The sequence below is a fragment of the Triturus cristatus genome, chromosome 8 (assembly GCF_964204655.1).
Source record: "Triturus cristatus chromosome 8, aTriCri1.1, whole genome shotgun sequence".
Classification (NCBI taxonomy): Eukaryota; Metazoa; Chordata; class Amphibia; order Caudata; family Salamandridae; genus Triturus; species Triturus cristatus.
Window position 1 is genome coordinate 1,261,637,868 of NC_140591.1, and position 15,689 is coordinate 1,261,653,556.

The 15,689-nt window shown below is 44.9% G+C and overlaps 1 protein-coding gene and 1 long non-coding RNA gene across 2 annotated transcripts in view; one reads left to right on the top strand and one right to left on the bottom strand.

The window, feature by feature from the left end:
- LOC146805688 (uncharacterized) overlaps nt 1–15,689 on the top strand; it is a 254,035-nt gene that overhangs the window by 148,756 nt on the left and 89,590 nt on the right. The window lies entirely within an intron of this gene.
- Nucleotides 1–15,689, bottom strand: part of DIPK2B (divergent protein kinase domain 2B) — a 267,311-nt gene that overhangs the window by 85,746 nt on the left and 165,876 nt on the right. Inside the window, exon 3 of the mRNA XM_085622964.1 lies at nt 9,357–9,530. Within this exon, the coding sequence (XP_085479090.1) occupies nt 9,357–9,530 (174 nt within the window). The remainder of the gene's footprint in view (nt 1–9,356; nt 9,531–15,689) is intronic.

Below are 15,689 nucleotides of genomic sequence, written 5' to 3' on the forward strand. Positions count from 1 at the left end.
ACTGCTACATCTCCTGGACAAGGCACATCGTAAGACGGAGGAGTGCATTGTATTATCGGTCGATGACGAAAAGGCATTCAACAGGGTTCATTGGCCCTTCCTGGAGACTGTTTTGGAGAGGTTTGGGGTCGGGCGCCGTTTTCGCCAATGGGTGTTTAGTGGCTACAGCCGCCCTTCGGCCATGGTCCGGTGAACGGCTTCACGTCGGACCCCTTCCCAATTACCAGAGGCATGCATCAGGGCTGCCCGCTCTCCCCCCTTCTGATGGCTCTCTATATGGAGCCACTAGCGTAGAGAGTTCGAGAGAATCAGCAAATCAAAGGGTTTCTCTTTGGGGGAGAGTGGCACACTAGCCTCTACGCGGACAATATTATCGCTACGCTGGAGTCCCCTCAGACATCAGTCCCAGCCTTCTTGGCCAAGCCGGAGCAGTTTTTGGCAGCCTCTTGTTTTAGGGTCAAAGTGGCCAAGTCACAGGCCTTGAGTTTCTCCTTACAGCAGCCCACTGCTGCTGCCCTGGCCCAGGCGTGCCCCATCAGCTGGGATCAGAAAACCATCCCGTACCTGGGCATCACACTGTCATTGTCTACCGCTGAGACGGTATCCTTAAACTATACTCAGTTATTGCCACAGACCCGGCAGGAATTGAGAAGATGGCGGACGTTTGGTCTCTGGTGGTTGGGCCGGATGGCAGCTCTTAAGATGAGCATACTCCCCATAATGTTATACCTTTTTCAAACCCTACCAGTGGAGCCACCTCCAGGTATGCTGAAACAGCTTCAGTCTGAATTTACTACCTTTGTCTGGGCAGACAAGAAACCGCGTATTAGTAGAGACACGAGCTTTAGACCCCATGGGGAGGGTGGCCTGGGGAGTCCCGACCTCAATCGCTACTATGAGGCAACGCAGTTACGATCCCTGCTGGAGTGGGCCTAGCCGGAATCCGAGAAGCGCTGGCTCTTTATGGATTGGGCGTTGGCAGGACAGTCCTTGTGGAAGGTCCCCTTCCTCGGCAGAGCCTCCAGACCCCCTGGAATTTATGGCTCACACATAGTGCGGGCCACCTTAAGAGCTTGTGACGCCACAGCCACATGCAACAGATTGACCACATTCCCATCGCCTTTTACTCCTATTACAGACAATCCAGACTTTTGCCCGGGCCTTGATAGGGAGGCATTTGGTCATTGGGATAAGGAGCGTCACAGGTCTATAAGGTATTTATTTGATGTAGAGGGCCCCCTGTCCTTTGAGGATTTTAAATCTGATTTCCCCCATGCCCGAAACCGAGCAGTACCATTATTTGCAGATATGGCAATGAGTTTTGCAGCCCCAGGTTCGCCAGGGAGCAGAGAGGCAGCTTACTCAGTATGAACGGTGACTGCTTTCTAAGCAATCCACCAAGCCGCTCTCCCCCAAAGAGAAACCCTTTGATCTGCTGATTCTCTCGAACATGCTGTACTCCTGAGGCGGAAGCCGGGAGGTATTTCTTTTTAATCTCGCTTACCTTTTAAAAATTGTTTTGCTGACTGATTTTGTTGTCCTGCTCACCCTCTCTCCCAGTCACATTTGCTTCGCTAGCCCCGCGGCCACTACCAGTGTGTCCAGATCCACTTCACTCACGTGTGGAGGACTTGGTTGCTGGTAGCGGGCTGACATCTTGGGTGGGGGCAGTGGTTAGCGCTCTAGGCGCTGCTAGGACGGTGACCTTAAAACCGGATGCCAGCGCTACCGTGCCGCACACGCTGTACTCCTGAGGCGGAAGCCGGGAGGTATTTCTTTTTAATCTCACTTACGTTTTAAAAATTGTTTTGCTGACTGATTTTGTTGTCCTGCTCACCCTCTCTCCCAGTCACACTTGCTTCGCTAGCCCCGCCGCCACTACCAGTGTCCGGATCCACTTCACTCACGTGTGGAGGACTTGGTTGCTGGTAGCGGGCTGACATCTTGGGTGGGGGCAGTGGTTAGCGCTCTAGGCGCTGCTAGGACGGTGACCTTAAAACCGGATGCCAGCGCTACCGCGCCGTACACGCTGTACTCCTGAGGCGGAAGCCGGGAGGTATTTCTTTTTAATCTTGCTTACCTTTTAAAAATTGTTTTGCTGACTGATTTTGTTGTCCTGCTCACCCTCTCTCCCAGTCACACTTGCTTCGCTAGCCCCGCCGCCACTACCAGTGTCCGGATCCACTTCACTCACGTGTGGAGGACTTGGTTGCTGGTAGCGGGCTGACATCTTGGGTGGGGGCAGTGGTTAGCGCTCTAGGCGCTGCTAGGACGGTGACCTTAAAACCGGATGCCAGCGCTTCCGCGCAGCGGACGCGCGCAGCGGGCGTCCCGACGGCGCGCCAAAGGCAAGCCCGTCTGCGCCCGTCCGCAGCCGGCCGGGGCCCGGGGCCCTCCACTCTGCCCATTTCCTTTCTTATTCACCTAGCGATCTACGCGCTCTCCGCGCTGACTGGCCCATCACTCCCCGCTTGAGAAATAAGCTTTCGTCCTGTGGGATCCATTTTACCTGGCATTCCCTCCCTGAACTCCCTCGTCCCCTGTCTAGAGAGCGTTCCTCTGCCTCTCTCACAGTAACTTCTAACTCCTCTTCTCTGTCAACTAAATCTGGCCTGAAGTGTCATTACCTCAATACGCGTTCACTACCCAAACATCAACTAGAAATCTTTAATCTCCTTGACTCTTACCAACCCGACATACTTTTTCTCTCTGAAACTTGGCTCACGGATGACTCCCTACCAGACATCTTAGCCGCTATTCCTACAGGGTACTACATACTTCAGGCCAACAGACTCTCTGGGAAGCCTGGTGGGGGTGTGGCTGCCATCATCCATCAAAATTTACGATTCACCACACTAACGGTCTCTAACATCCCCTCGGTTGAGTCTCTTATTCTAAAACTTGAGTCCCCTTTTTCCTCCCTTATCTGTGCCCTCTTTTATCGGCCTCCCCAATCCATCCCTTCCTTTCCTCAGCTGGTCGGGGATTTGATGTCCCAATTAGTTATTAACAACGCAAAACTAATTATAATAGGGGACTTTAACTATTGGCCCTCTGACCCTAAAGAATGCTCTAATTCCCGGGAATTCACGGAGCTTCTCTCTGGTCTCAACTGCACCCAACATGTTCATTCCACCACCCATTCTAAGGGCCATATGCTGGACCAGATCTGGACGACCAATCTGACCATTTCCTACCTTTCCATATTTCCATGTCCCTGGTCCGATCACTATAGTATCCAATTCTCCCTGGATTTGCCTCTCGCAGTTAAACCTTTGACATTGGGTGGGCTCCAGGCCAGAAACTGGAATCGAGCGAACAAAGATGAGTTTCGCTCCTTACTCTCTATTTCCATCCCTGCAGAAGCTGACTGCCTTAACAATCAAGCAGACGCCATTAAACACTGGCTCATTTCTGCTAGTAATATTGTTGCTCCCTACAAACTCTCCACCCTCAGACGACCTCACGACGCCCAGCGCTGGTTCTCCAACGATTTAAAACTTATGACACTTTCCCTTAGACAAGCGGAACGTAGTTGGAGACGAAACTACTCCCCCGAAAAGAAAGCCATATTCATGGGACTTCTACATGATTACAAAAAATCTATAATCGCAGCCAAATCCACATATTTTTCCTCAAAAATCACGAATTCCACAACCAAAACCAGAGATATTTTCGCCATCGTGAATGAATTATCTCTACCTAATAGAGTAACAGTCAAACCCCTTCCTACTCAACAGTTATGTGATGCCCTCAATGAGTATTTTGTGCAGAAAATCGCCACCATCAAACGCAGCATCCCTCCGCCAACTACTTCCACAGTCTTGGGGACCTTGCCTAAGAACACGCAAGTGCTGGATCAGTTACTTCCGATCTCAAAAGAGGATTTTCTCACACTCATAAAAAAGGTCGGCTCTGGTTCCCCTACGGATCCCTGTCCACCCCCTTTTCTCCAAGAAGCATTTTTCTCCTGTCCCGACCCCCCTCTTGCACTTCTTAATAAATCTTTAAAATTAGGCTTAGTTCCGGACTCCTTTAAAATTGCAGAGGTAGTTCCCATTCTAAAAAAGCCCAACGCTGACCCCTCTAATCTCATTAACTATCGTCCCATCTCTCTTCTTCCTTACCTCAGTAAGGTCCTTGAAGCCCATGTTACGCATTGCCTCAGCTCCTTCATCGAACGTTCGTCCTTTCTCGATCCCCAACAGGCTGGCTTTAGACCTGCCCACTCCACCGAGCTGGTCCTACTCGCAGCCATGAATGAGCTCAGAAAGGGGGCCAATAACAACTCTTCTCAGGCCCTTGTCCTTTTGGATCTTTCTGTCGCATTTGACACGGTCGATCATAAACTCTTGAACGACCGTGTCAGGGATGGCTTTAAAGTGGATCTCTTCTTTTCTCGATAACCGGTCGCAGGCGGTTCGTCTGGACTCTTTCTCTGCTAGGAGGACTATCGTGACCTGCGGTGTACCTCAGGGGTCCTCTCTTTCCCCTCTTTTATTTAATCTGTACATGTACCCTCTGATCCACTCCCTCCGCAGTTTTGAGGTCACCTGCTTCAACTATGTGGATGACCTCCAATTAGTCTTCAAAATTGACTCTTCTCTCACTTCTGTGGCAAGTTTTCAGGCTACATTATGTTTTATTAGCGATTGGATGAATGCCAGCCAACTCAAACTCAACCCTGATTAGACCGAGTTGGTTTTGAGCGGCCCCTCCAACCCGTGGAATAACAACTTTTGGCCTCCAACATTAGGTAACCCCCCTCTACCTACTGAATCCGTGAAAAGCCTCGGCGTAATAGTCAGTAATGATCTGACTATGAAATCCCAAATCAGCTCTGTGACATCCTCCTGCTTTTTCCATCTACGCAGAATCCGCAAGATTTCGAGATTTCTTACCACCGAGGCTCTCACTGTGGTTCTCATGGCTTTAGTCATCTCGCGTATTGACTACGCCAACTCACTATATGCTGGTATCCCAGCGTACCAACTTCACCGTCTCCAAATGGTTCAGAATCAGGCCGCCCGTCTCATTTTTCAGCAATATGTATCCCACAGTCGTGGAGAATACACATTAGTTGTTTAAATACCCCTCACACACCAAAAGGGCCCTTGGTGTCATGCTTCATCATAGGGGTCTTCCTGCCCCTCTACGGGACAGGGCGTGCTACGACCTACGTTTGCGTGGGAGCACTGTTGTTAGTGAGACAGCTATGTGTGATGCGGGGGTGTGAGAGGAAGGGTCAGGAGTGAATAAGGAGTGAGTTAAAAAATACCTGGCTCTCTGGTCTCGAAAAAATTTACTCTGCCGTTCGAGCTGGTATTAGTAAAAGGTGGGGGGAGGAGGGTGTATGCCTCAATGAGCTATGCCTCCTAGTGGTGTCGACATGTTTCGAAGCTTCCCCGTGCTTCTTCGTCAGGACCTTAAGGATCCCTTCCTGCCACTAACTGTGTTGTGTTAAAACAAAAATTGTAAGAAAATGAAATGAAAAAAGGAAGTAAATAGCCTCCAAGAAGTCGTAATGTTTAACATAACAAGCGATTCATTACAGAATTGTACCACATCTTATGCTCCTAGAACAGGCAGTGAAATCTGCGGGCCAGAGATGGTGTAAAACTGAGCTGGGGCGGACACTGACCCCCAAGGAATGGACCGATATCCATTATAGGGCCCAACACTCAGCACGTAATAATTCCAGCGTGGAAACGGCCATTAAGATAATGATGTACTGGTACCTCACACCCTCCCGACTACACAAAAGTGACTCGGGAGGTGTTCATCTTGCTTTTATTTCTGATGCTCTGCGTAGTACTACGATGGCCTTTGGCCCATGATTTGGGCTTCATTGCATGCTGCATCTTGTTTTGTTTTTCAAATCAATAAAAAGATTTCAACTTAAAAGTCTTACTTACCTTGTATTGTCAGAACCCTCGGTGTGGCATACCACCCCAAGTAGTCGATGTAATCTGAAAGTAATCAAAAAGTATCCTAAAAGTAATTACTGCGTAATTTAAACTGCTTTTTGAACCATACCAACCTGTAACATTTGCAAATCCATTCCCAATTGCATTTCTGTGTAAAGGTTTACAATTGAAAGTACATTTTACGTACCTGTACCAAGTCCTGCTTGGTTCTTGAAACAAATTATAAGTTACCTTTTTTTATACTTACTCAATTGGTCTGGAGTCTGTCTCTGAGTGTGTGTAATCAGTCCTTGAGTTAGTAATTGCAATAAATGCTTAACACACCCTCTTTATAAGCCTAACTGCTCGCCCACACTACCACAAAGAGAGCTGTTAGTACCTATTTTAGCCTCTGCCATACCTCTGGGGACTCCCTGGACTTGGTGCACACTAAACCTTACTTTGGTATAGTATATACAGAGCCAGCTTCCTACACTATGCCTGCTGCATTCTGCAGCAGATGTAGAATAGGGAAATTGCTTGTAAGGATTGTTCTTGTGCCTTGTGCAGGAAGGTATTCCTTCCTGCACAAAAACAACCCTGCCTCTAATTGAGGCACCTTTGCTCTATGGTGTAAGGATTCCTGCCTTGGCACTAGGCAGCCCACAGTGCGCCATCACTAAGAGACAACAGAAATGTGCCATATATTAAGAATTATGAAGCATTTCTGCTGCCTCCCTTTCACACAACACAGCACAGCATCTTTGCTTGCTGCCCTGCGGTGCATGAAATGTTAGTAAATATGCCCCTTAGTGAAGGGAGTTCCTCTAGCTCCTCCTTCCCAAGTGGTTCTAATAAGAGATGCCAGTGTTTTGGGGGGAAGGGGAGCTATACTATTAGACCAAGAAGTACAGGAGGGTTGGTCTTAGGAAGAGGCAAATCAGTATTTTACCTACAGAGAGCTGGCGGAAATCCACAGAGTTCTACTACATTTAGCTCAACTTTTGGAGGGAAACAGGGCGTTCGTCCGAACTAACAATCAGGTGGCGAAATCCCCTATCAACAGATAGGGCAGGACCTGATGTGCATCATTGAATACAATTGCCAGGTAGATTTGTCTGTGTGGCGAGTTACATTAGGAAGCTCCGACAGCCACTTCTGGAACAGGAGAATATGCATTCAGTGCCACAGCTACCAAGGGTTGAGCTAAGGGTTTAACAGACTAAACCTACTGGACCTAAATTGGTTGGTAAGGGTATAACACGGTGAGGTAGTACAATCACACCATATAATACACCCCATTTCCGCAAACTATCCTCATGTGCACAGGCAAAGCACATAAGCATTGCCAAAGCCAATAGGACTCTCCTGTGAAAACTATTGCTTTGGTCATGCTTATTTTCTCCCCATGGCTGCTATGCATGGACATTCAGGCATGACAGCCATCTTGAAATGATTCCAATGAAAGCATAAGGAAAGCCACTCCAAGGTGGACAATGTGCATGTGCAGCAGTGATTATGGAACAGTATTTCTTATGCTTTGAGCAAAACTTATTCCAAGATGCCTGTCTTAAATATATTTTTTAAATACAAAAAAGTAATTCAAGATGTCCACTGTGTGTGAGCATGCATGCTCATTGACCATCTTGGAATGATTTTTTTTTTTTAAAGCATTCAAAGATGGCCTCCTTGCCTGCACATTGCTGTGAGTGGCCATCCTGGCATAATTGTTTTAGTGTGTGATTGTAATTTACTATTCCACGATGGCAAGGAAATCCATTAAAAAAGGAGTCAGTAACTGAAATAGTATTTGAAAGTCATAACATCATGGGTGAGGGGATGACCCAGTGGCCACTCTATGTATTACACTGTAAACAATAGGTTTTCGACAACCGACACCTATCTGTAGGCAAGAGCTCAAAAGGAAACAAATCTTACTCTAAGAAAGCCAATGGTCTAAGAGAGCTGTCTCATGATCACACGGAAACTGTGCTTTGTTGTAGACTGATCTAACTTTTGACTGCCACTTAAAAAATGGGAAAAGGAAGCTGACCAAAGCCCCCTTTTCTACATATGGTGATGTAGTATGATGCATACATTTTTGAGATAGCATAAGGCTGGCAGAAGGCTACAGCTGTCGCTAGGTCAGACATAAATACGAAAATCCTCTTTTTTTTAGATGGTATTTTAGCATTTGGATATACATTTGACTGGTCTATCCACAATATGTTTTACAATTTTGCATGGAATTTACATAGCCTCAACATAGTTGCCTATTTATTGAGTGATCTGTCTGCACTATGCCAACATCTTTGAATTTCTGTGCTAGTGTTTCCTTCCTTTCTCTGCTAAATAAATTATTTTGGGCTGATGTATCAAAAAAGGCATATTGCTCAGTGGGTTCACAGAGCGTCTGTTCAGCACAGGTTGCACAGGGTAGGAGTTGGCCAAAGTGTCTTAGTCTAAGGAGCTGGATCAGCCTATCTCACAAAAACTGACGAGAAGGGTTACTGCTGTATGACTCCCCGCACATGGCTGCCTTACCCAGAACAGGAGGACATTTATGGGTGAGTAGGTCTCAGTTCATGGAAAACAGATGGTATAAAGGCCTCCCTGTGACCATAGGCTTCTAGACTCCTGCAGGTTAATTGCCCGAAGTATAGCTCCTAACTTGAATTTGCAGATTCGATAAAAATTCTTTAGCCCAACCACCCATTCTTCCATTCCACGTATTAAATGTGGCAGATATCATTTGACTTTCCTGCATCAATAAACAGGGCTCTCCCATCACACCCATGCTTCTTCTTCCAAATCCAGCACTCAACAAATTCCCATATTCCTAATGACTTTCTTATTGTCTCTGGAAAGACTATTTTAATACTGCCCTTCAATTCATAATTTACATTATATTTACATTAATTTCATGTTGCCCAAAAGTTTTAAAATGTGATATTGTAGGGCTACTGACATTTCTGTTTCTCCCCCGCCTTTATTACTATTCACACCTTCCAGATTAAATCACTGTAGTTTACTCAGTTCTTAACATAGCAGCCCATGATGGCAAGCAGAAGTACCAACTCTCAGCCCATCAGTTCTCCCTAAAATTCAGTCACTTTCATAAGATGACAATGTAGTGATATTGTAGTATCTTAGAGTGGGCAATGACGTTGCGAGACAACACCGAAGGGCTTAGTTGTGATTCATGCCTATTTGTCACAGCCTTCCATCAATATTATATTATATTATATTATATTATATTATATTATATTATAATACAGTAATGTAATAATCATGTACATTGCCTTTTTAGAGTACAGACATCATGTTCAAAGAAAGAAAATAATTTATTTCAGATCATTATTGAGATCACACATAGCCCTCAATGTTGTCAACTCTCCATCTGTGCACCTAAGTAGTTTTAGGTAACTGTGACTATGACTGAGCAAGTACCTGTAAGACAATAGGATGCGCATTGATAGACAAAGTGTACAGCAGGCGCATTTTGTCCCGGTCTGTGAAGTGATCCATGAATACACTACCGGCGTCGCGCACTTCTGCATAGCGCCGGACAATGCGGTCCAGGAGCCTCTGCGATGGACAGCGTAGTACCGGACTGGGCAGGCCCTACAAACACAGGAAAAGAGAGGTTTTTGAAGAACTTCATGCAGTTTCAATACAATATGTAGAGCACATAAAAGCCTTTCCATTAATGGAAGATTGGTTACTAAATGAATAATTGACAATATACAGCTCATAATGTATCCTGAAACGGCCTTTAGATGTATGCATGCACTATGTTTTTTAGTGTTGATTAATTAAAATCTTACAATACACAACAGCATAATAAATTACACAAACAATTCAAACAAACAGTAGAGGTAAAATATAGGCCCAATCTACAAAGGTAAATTTATGTGCTGAGATCTCTGCTCACATAGTTTTCCTCTAGGACTTGGTGGAGATTTCTGTCTGTGTGGCACACACCATCTCCAGGTGGAAACAGACATCCAGTAGTGGTATTTATAAGTCTCCACCGCTCTAATCATGAGGAAGGAGGCTCTTAAGACAGATATTATTACCAAACAAACCTACTAGTAATTTTAAAATTAAAGTTTTTGATTTCTGATTATGAGGGAAATTTCTGCATCGGAGCGGTGGAAAAGTAAACAAAGGCAGCATTCATCTGACCTTAATCACACAAACATATGAATCACAAAAATCCAGCCAGTACACAAATTGCCACACCCTAAGCTCTGTCTCCTTCCCCTTCCAATGCTTGAGTTTCAGGATTCCTTACTACAGCTCCAACCTCAGAATGCTGCCAGCCCCACTCGAGAGGCAGACGAACTGAGGAGGAGACAGACCTTGTCTTCACATCTTTTATTGATCATTACAGGGAGCTACATGGTCGGCATCCAGTGGAGCGAAGAAGACTTGCACGCGGCAAGAAGTGACAGACTCTGTCAGTGCATTGAGAGTGAAAGTTCGAATTGTGGAGATACGCTGAAGAGATGACATGATGAGAGGAATTTTGTGATAGAGAAGTTTGACAGGATATAGTTGGTAAATGCTATTCTTTGAGGCAGGCCCGTTCCTGTATACAGGAAGAACCTTTGCCACCAGTATCGTGGAAAATGGCTCCTTTCCCTATATCCCATCTTCCTCTCACCTTCCTTGAATAATGTACCTTCTTCACCCTGGATCCTGATCTGCTATATTGACTGTTTCAGGGAATCCCAATATAAGGCCACTTAAGAAAGTGAACTTCTCTATTTTACCAATACATTTCTATTCCACACTCATGCCATACTTCCTCCCTCACAGATAGGCACACACCACACTTTCCCACCCCCTTTTTAGAGACTATAATGATCAAAGCCAGGCTCTTGGCAGGGAAAGGAGTATGCACTGTCACAGTAAGGTACAGAAGAAGAACATGCACCTGAGAATCCGCTGACTGTTATAGCCTTAAAGAAAACATCCATGGTCACAATGAAACAGACATTTCAGCAGATAAAACAGTAACAAGGGCGACTAAGCCAGAAACAATGATTGTTAGAGAATAGCGAAATCAGAAAGAAAAGTCGTAAACTTTTATTTCAGGGCGAAAGCCTTTTTTCCTGGCGAGCAACTACAAAAAGGATGCATGACATAGTTTCGTGGAAGTTTTTGTGGCCTACTTTGAAAAACACTTGAGAGGCTTATGTAAAACAATATATTATCGGTGCACAAAAAAGTAGCCTCAAGACAAGCTATTTATCTATTGCAACTACTGCCCAAACCTCAGAAACCTTAGTCTGTGTGGTAGAACTTCCTTCTTCTTAAGGGTATATAGTACTTTGGGTAGTAGTTTACTATTTTCCGAAATTGGTACCTTTAACCATACTGTACAAATTATCTACAGCAGTTGGATTGGCAAGGCATTTTTTTAAGGAAATAGTCTGACTCGATAGCTTACCTGTGGTGATTATAACAGACAGGAAACCCAGTGTATGTCCCTCTGTTGGAAGACGGTAATACAACAATTTAATACAATTAACTTTAAATGAGCTAGTTATCATCCTCAAAGTGATGGAAAGGTTAAGAGACTCAGACCAAAGAGCATGTTTTGCATTGTTTGATAGCAGACCATCAGGAAAATTGGGTATTTTGGATACCTGTAGTGGAAATTGAGTTTAACAACTCTCTGCCTAGCTTGCTAGGTTTTTCTCAATTTTTTCACGCCTATGGTTATCACTATCAAATGTGGCTGCCTGCCTTTTCCTCCCTTAATCTCCTTCAGTAAGGTTGCTGGTACAATCCCTCTATACAGTAAAGCAATCAGTGACCCACTATCTATTAAAAGGCCAAAGCATGATATAAAAGATTTGCAGATCGAAAACTAATTTCAGTACCAAACTATTCGGAAGGGCAGCAGAGCATGTAGTGAGCCATGGGTCACAACAACATTTTTATCTCGCTATGTGGGTTACTTTCCATTACTGGAGCAGGTGGATCCTGCGGCAGTCCAACTTAAACTGCCATAAAGTTGGAAGACTTACCATGTGGTTCATGTTTCGAGGGTTCAATAAGCCAATGGCAATCAACAAATCAGACCTCCTCCACTAAAAGCCAAAAGCGCCACTTTGTGACATCCGGTCGCGTTTGACCGGGACAAAGTCAATGTTTCAGGCTGACAGCGAAGGAGTGCGGGTCGGATACAGTGAGTGGTAGGGGGAGGTCAAGATTTTACCGTCTGACTTAGTCACATTTTTTGAGCTTCTTCCCATCAACGTCGAGCGAGGTTCCTCGTCAGGCCAGCTTTGGGTTCGATGATGGTGGCTTGGTCCAGCGGGAGGCCTCTGTGAACTCCTGGAAGTCTGGTCAATGACAAAAAGCTCCAGTGCTGTAGCTGGATGAACCTGCTTTTCAGGTCAGTTGGCGGTTCAACATCGCAGTCTTGACTCTCGACGACAGGTTGGTCAACTTATGTAGATTTTTGGTCAAAATGTTCCAAATGATCTCAAACTTCTGGAGACGCCTCCAGAAGGTCCTTTTCGGGGGTTCAAAAGCGTCCACAACACCAACCCAAGATTCCAGAATCTCTGGGTTGCACCTTGGAACGTTGGGACTACAGTTCCCACACTGCACCTGGCCAAATTCTTTAAAGGGCAATTGAAGGTGGTAAGCTGGTTTCATCTTGCTGGAGATGATGCAGGTGGAGCTCTTTTAACCTGTTGCTTTCAGGGAGTCCACTCTTTAAACTTTCAGTGTTAGGCAAAGACCTTTTTTGCTGTAGTTCCAAAGTGTGTAAGCAACAGTACGAAACCCTGGGGTCTATCAAAAGCTAAGAAGGTGTGGAAAAACCACTACAAAATAGTTAGATCAAAACAAAAAAGTGAAACAAAACCAACATCTACGCCCAATACACATTTATTTGGGCATATCCCTTTATAGGACGAAATCCCTCACTCACCAAAGGTGACATGCTTCATCATTTGGGATTCTCCTCCCAGAGGAAAAACCTAGTTCCTCTGGGGGCTACAACCCCCTCTCTGAGAGGGAGGAGCTCAGGGATGTTTTTAAACTAATGTTGGATATGATAAATCCACAAATGTAGAGCTAAAAGTGTGAGTGAGGGCGCAGCGCAAAAGAAAAGTTTTTTTGAGAAATGTGAAGGTAAGTGAAATTAAAACTAGCTCAGGAACGTAAAAAAATAATTTTTATTATACAACGTTCTTGGCCAGGATTAAGATAACGTGCACCAGCAGTCGCATATTTTAAACCGCGGTGATGGAAAGATTGGTCAACATGTTTCAGCCATATAGCCTGTAAGAAGACTTAGCTTTCTTCAGGACCTGTAATACTGCTGCGTAGAAGTGAAAATGTGTTATTAACACAAAAAAGGATACAAGGATAAACACTCTTTCAATGTGTCCATTGGTGCTGGGAATTACCCGTAAACACTGGGTAAGTCACCACTAGTTCTAGGGCCCCAAAAGCTGAAGAAGCCTGCCTTGGTGAGTTGGTAGCCAAAGTTACTTAATATCTGCTGACTGCTAAAGTGTAGCCTGGGAGATCGAGTCTTGATGCTCAAAAGTAATACCTGAGTTTGCTGGACCCGGAGACCAATAAAACATTGGCAACTGGTTTTTGCCTAGACTGCACTTGGACTTCATGGGACAATGACTTCTGCAGCCAAAGTTGCCCTACAGTGTTCATGGACAGAGTGGTGGCCACATGAAGACCAGCATCAACCAGATCAGCATCCACAGCATCCTCCAGCATCTTCAGCATCCTCTATCCCACTCCACTGATGTTTATGGCAGCTCACAGAGCAAGGAACTGGACTGGTGACTGTGTTGACTGAAAGGTAACTGTCCTGCCAAGTCTGAACACACCTTTACAAAAGTTTTCCAACGTTTTCAAAGTAACCGCTGACCTCTTTAGTTGCCAATGCATGTTTGCGATTTTAGTGAAAAGCAATGATTTATGATATACTTAACAATTTATATCTCTGGAACCCTTTCGTGTACTTTGCTCATTTTGGTGTCTAAAAATTTATAAAAATACGTTAGAATTTTCTAAATTGGTGTCGGATTTAAGGGGTACAAACCTCCACCATCTACCGGATTTCCTTTGTGTTTTGTTTCTTTCTTATTCAATTGTATTGGTACTTCTAAATGCTTTGCACAAGTTCCTTTGATAAAGCCTGACTGCTCAAAGCCACAGCTACCTAGGGTTGAGCTATGGTTTTACAAACAAGCCTGACTGTACCCAAGAGAGATTTGCGAGTTTATGACCTGGTGAGTTTTCCCAACGACACCATATAATGAGCTGATTTTCTCACAATATTATGTACCATTTAGAAAGTTATAGTTCTGGGAAGAGATGGGTCAGTCTCAAAGTTTAGTTTCATTGTTGTGACTTTATAGAGCTCTGATTGTTCTATTATGAATTTGTGTTGAAGGTGGTGAAAGAGTATGGATGAATCCTGGAGCATAAGTCATTTAGTTGTAATAGCCCCGTAAGAAATTGGGTTATTAGTTGAGAGGATGAAAGCCCCCTCAAATAACAAGCACAATCCTTGTCAGGTTGAACCACAAAAAGTCATTAAAGTAACCTAACCATTTTAATACCACATCAAGGGTCCAGGACCTGGAGGGCACCACTTGTGGGCTAGGCCTCACTCCAGCAGGGATCAGCAGGAACAGGGGGGTAAGTTGCAAGGTCTGTGAAGCTTGTTTTGTCCCTGTAGCTCACACAGGAGGCCATCCAGCTAGCCGTTGGATTCACTCTGGTGGTCCTGGGTTCAAGAAGGAGGCTTAGTCTTCCTTCCTCAGGCGCAGCAGGACAGCAGATTGCAGTGTAGTCCTTCCAGCATAAGGACAGCGGGGCAGTCCTTCCAGTAGCCGGTTAGAAGAGCAGTCTTTCTTCTGAGTCTTCCACAGGTCTAAAAGTGGTCTGAAGAGTGGCACTGGGAGTCCAATATGCATAACTTACGGGAGTCTAATAGGAATCAAATTGGAAGATTTAGTCCTGGCAAACGGTTGATTTTGCCAGGTCGAAATGGTAAGTTAAAATAGCATTATAGGTTGCAGTGGCAGGCCTGAGACATGTTTCAAAGCACTACTTTAGTGGGTGGTACAATGAGTGCTGCATGCCATCTAGTAGCATTTCATTTACAGGCCACTGAAAGCCCATCCATCCTGGGAATCTCCTGAACAACAAATAAATCTTGCATAAAACCTGAGATTCTAAGACAACTAATAGTGGTCATATTGGGAGAAGGCAAGAACCCACTTGACACATGGACTATCATTTTTGTGATCTGTATTAGCTGCTCTGCTTTTCTATTGTGAATTTAAAGATTTTTTAACAGACAAACTTCTCAGACCACACATTTGTCTTTATGATTTGTGATAAATATAGGGGCATATTTACTAGTAAAGTGGCGAAGTGTGTCATTAAGCCAAGAAGGCCAACGACACGCTCAGTCACTTTAGAAACGCAGGTCTGCACCATATTTACAATTTAGCTGCCTAGCGCCACCGCAGGCACCCTTGCACCATAGTGCAAGGGAGTCTGCGTTGCAGGGGAAGATTCTTAATGTGCAGAAGGTGTCCCTTCCTGTAAATAAACAATCTTTAAATGGCGTTTTGTAACTTCTATGTGTGCTGCTCAATGCAATGTTGCAAAACGTCATTTTTTTAAATTATTGCATATGTGCAGGTAGGGGGACCTTCCTGCACATAAACAATCATTGGGGTTTTGCTGTCTTCATGTGTGCTGCACAATGCAGCA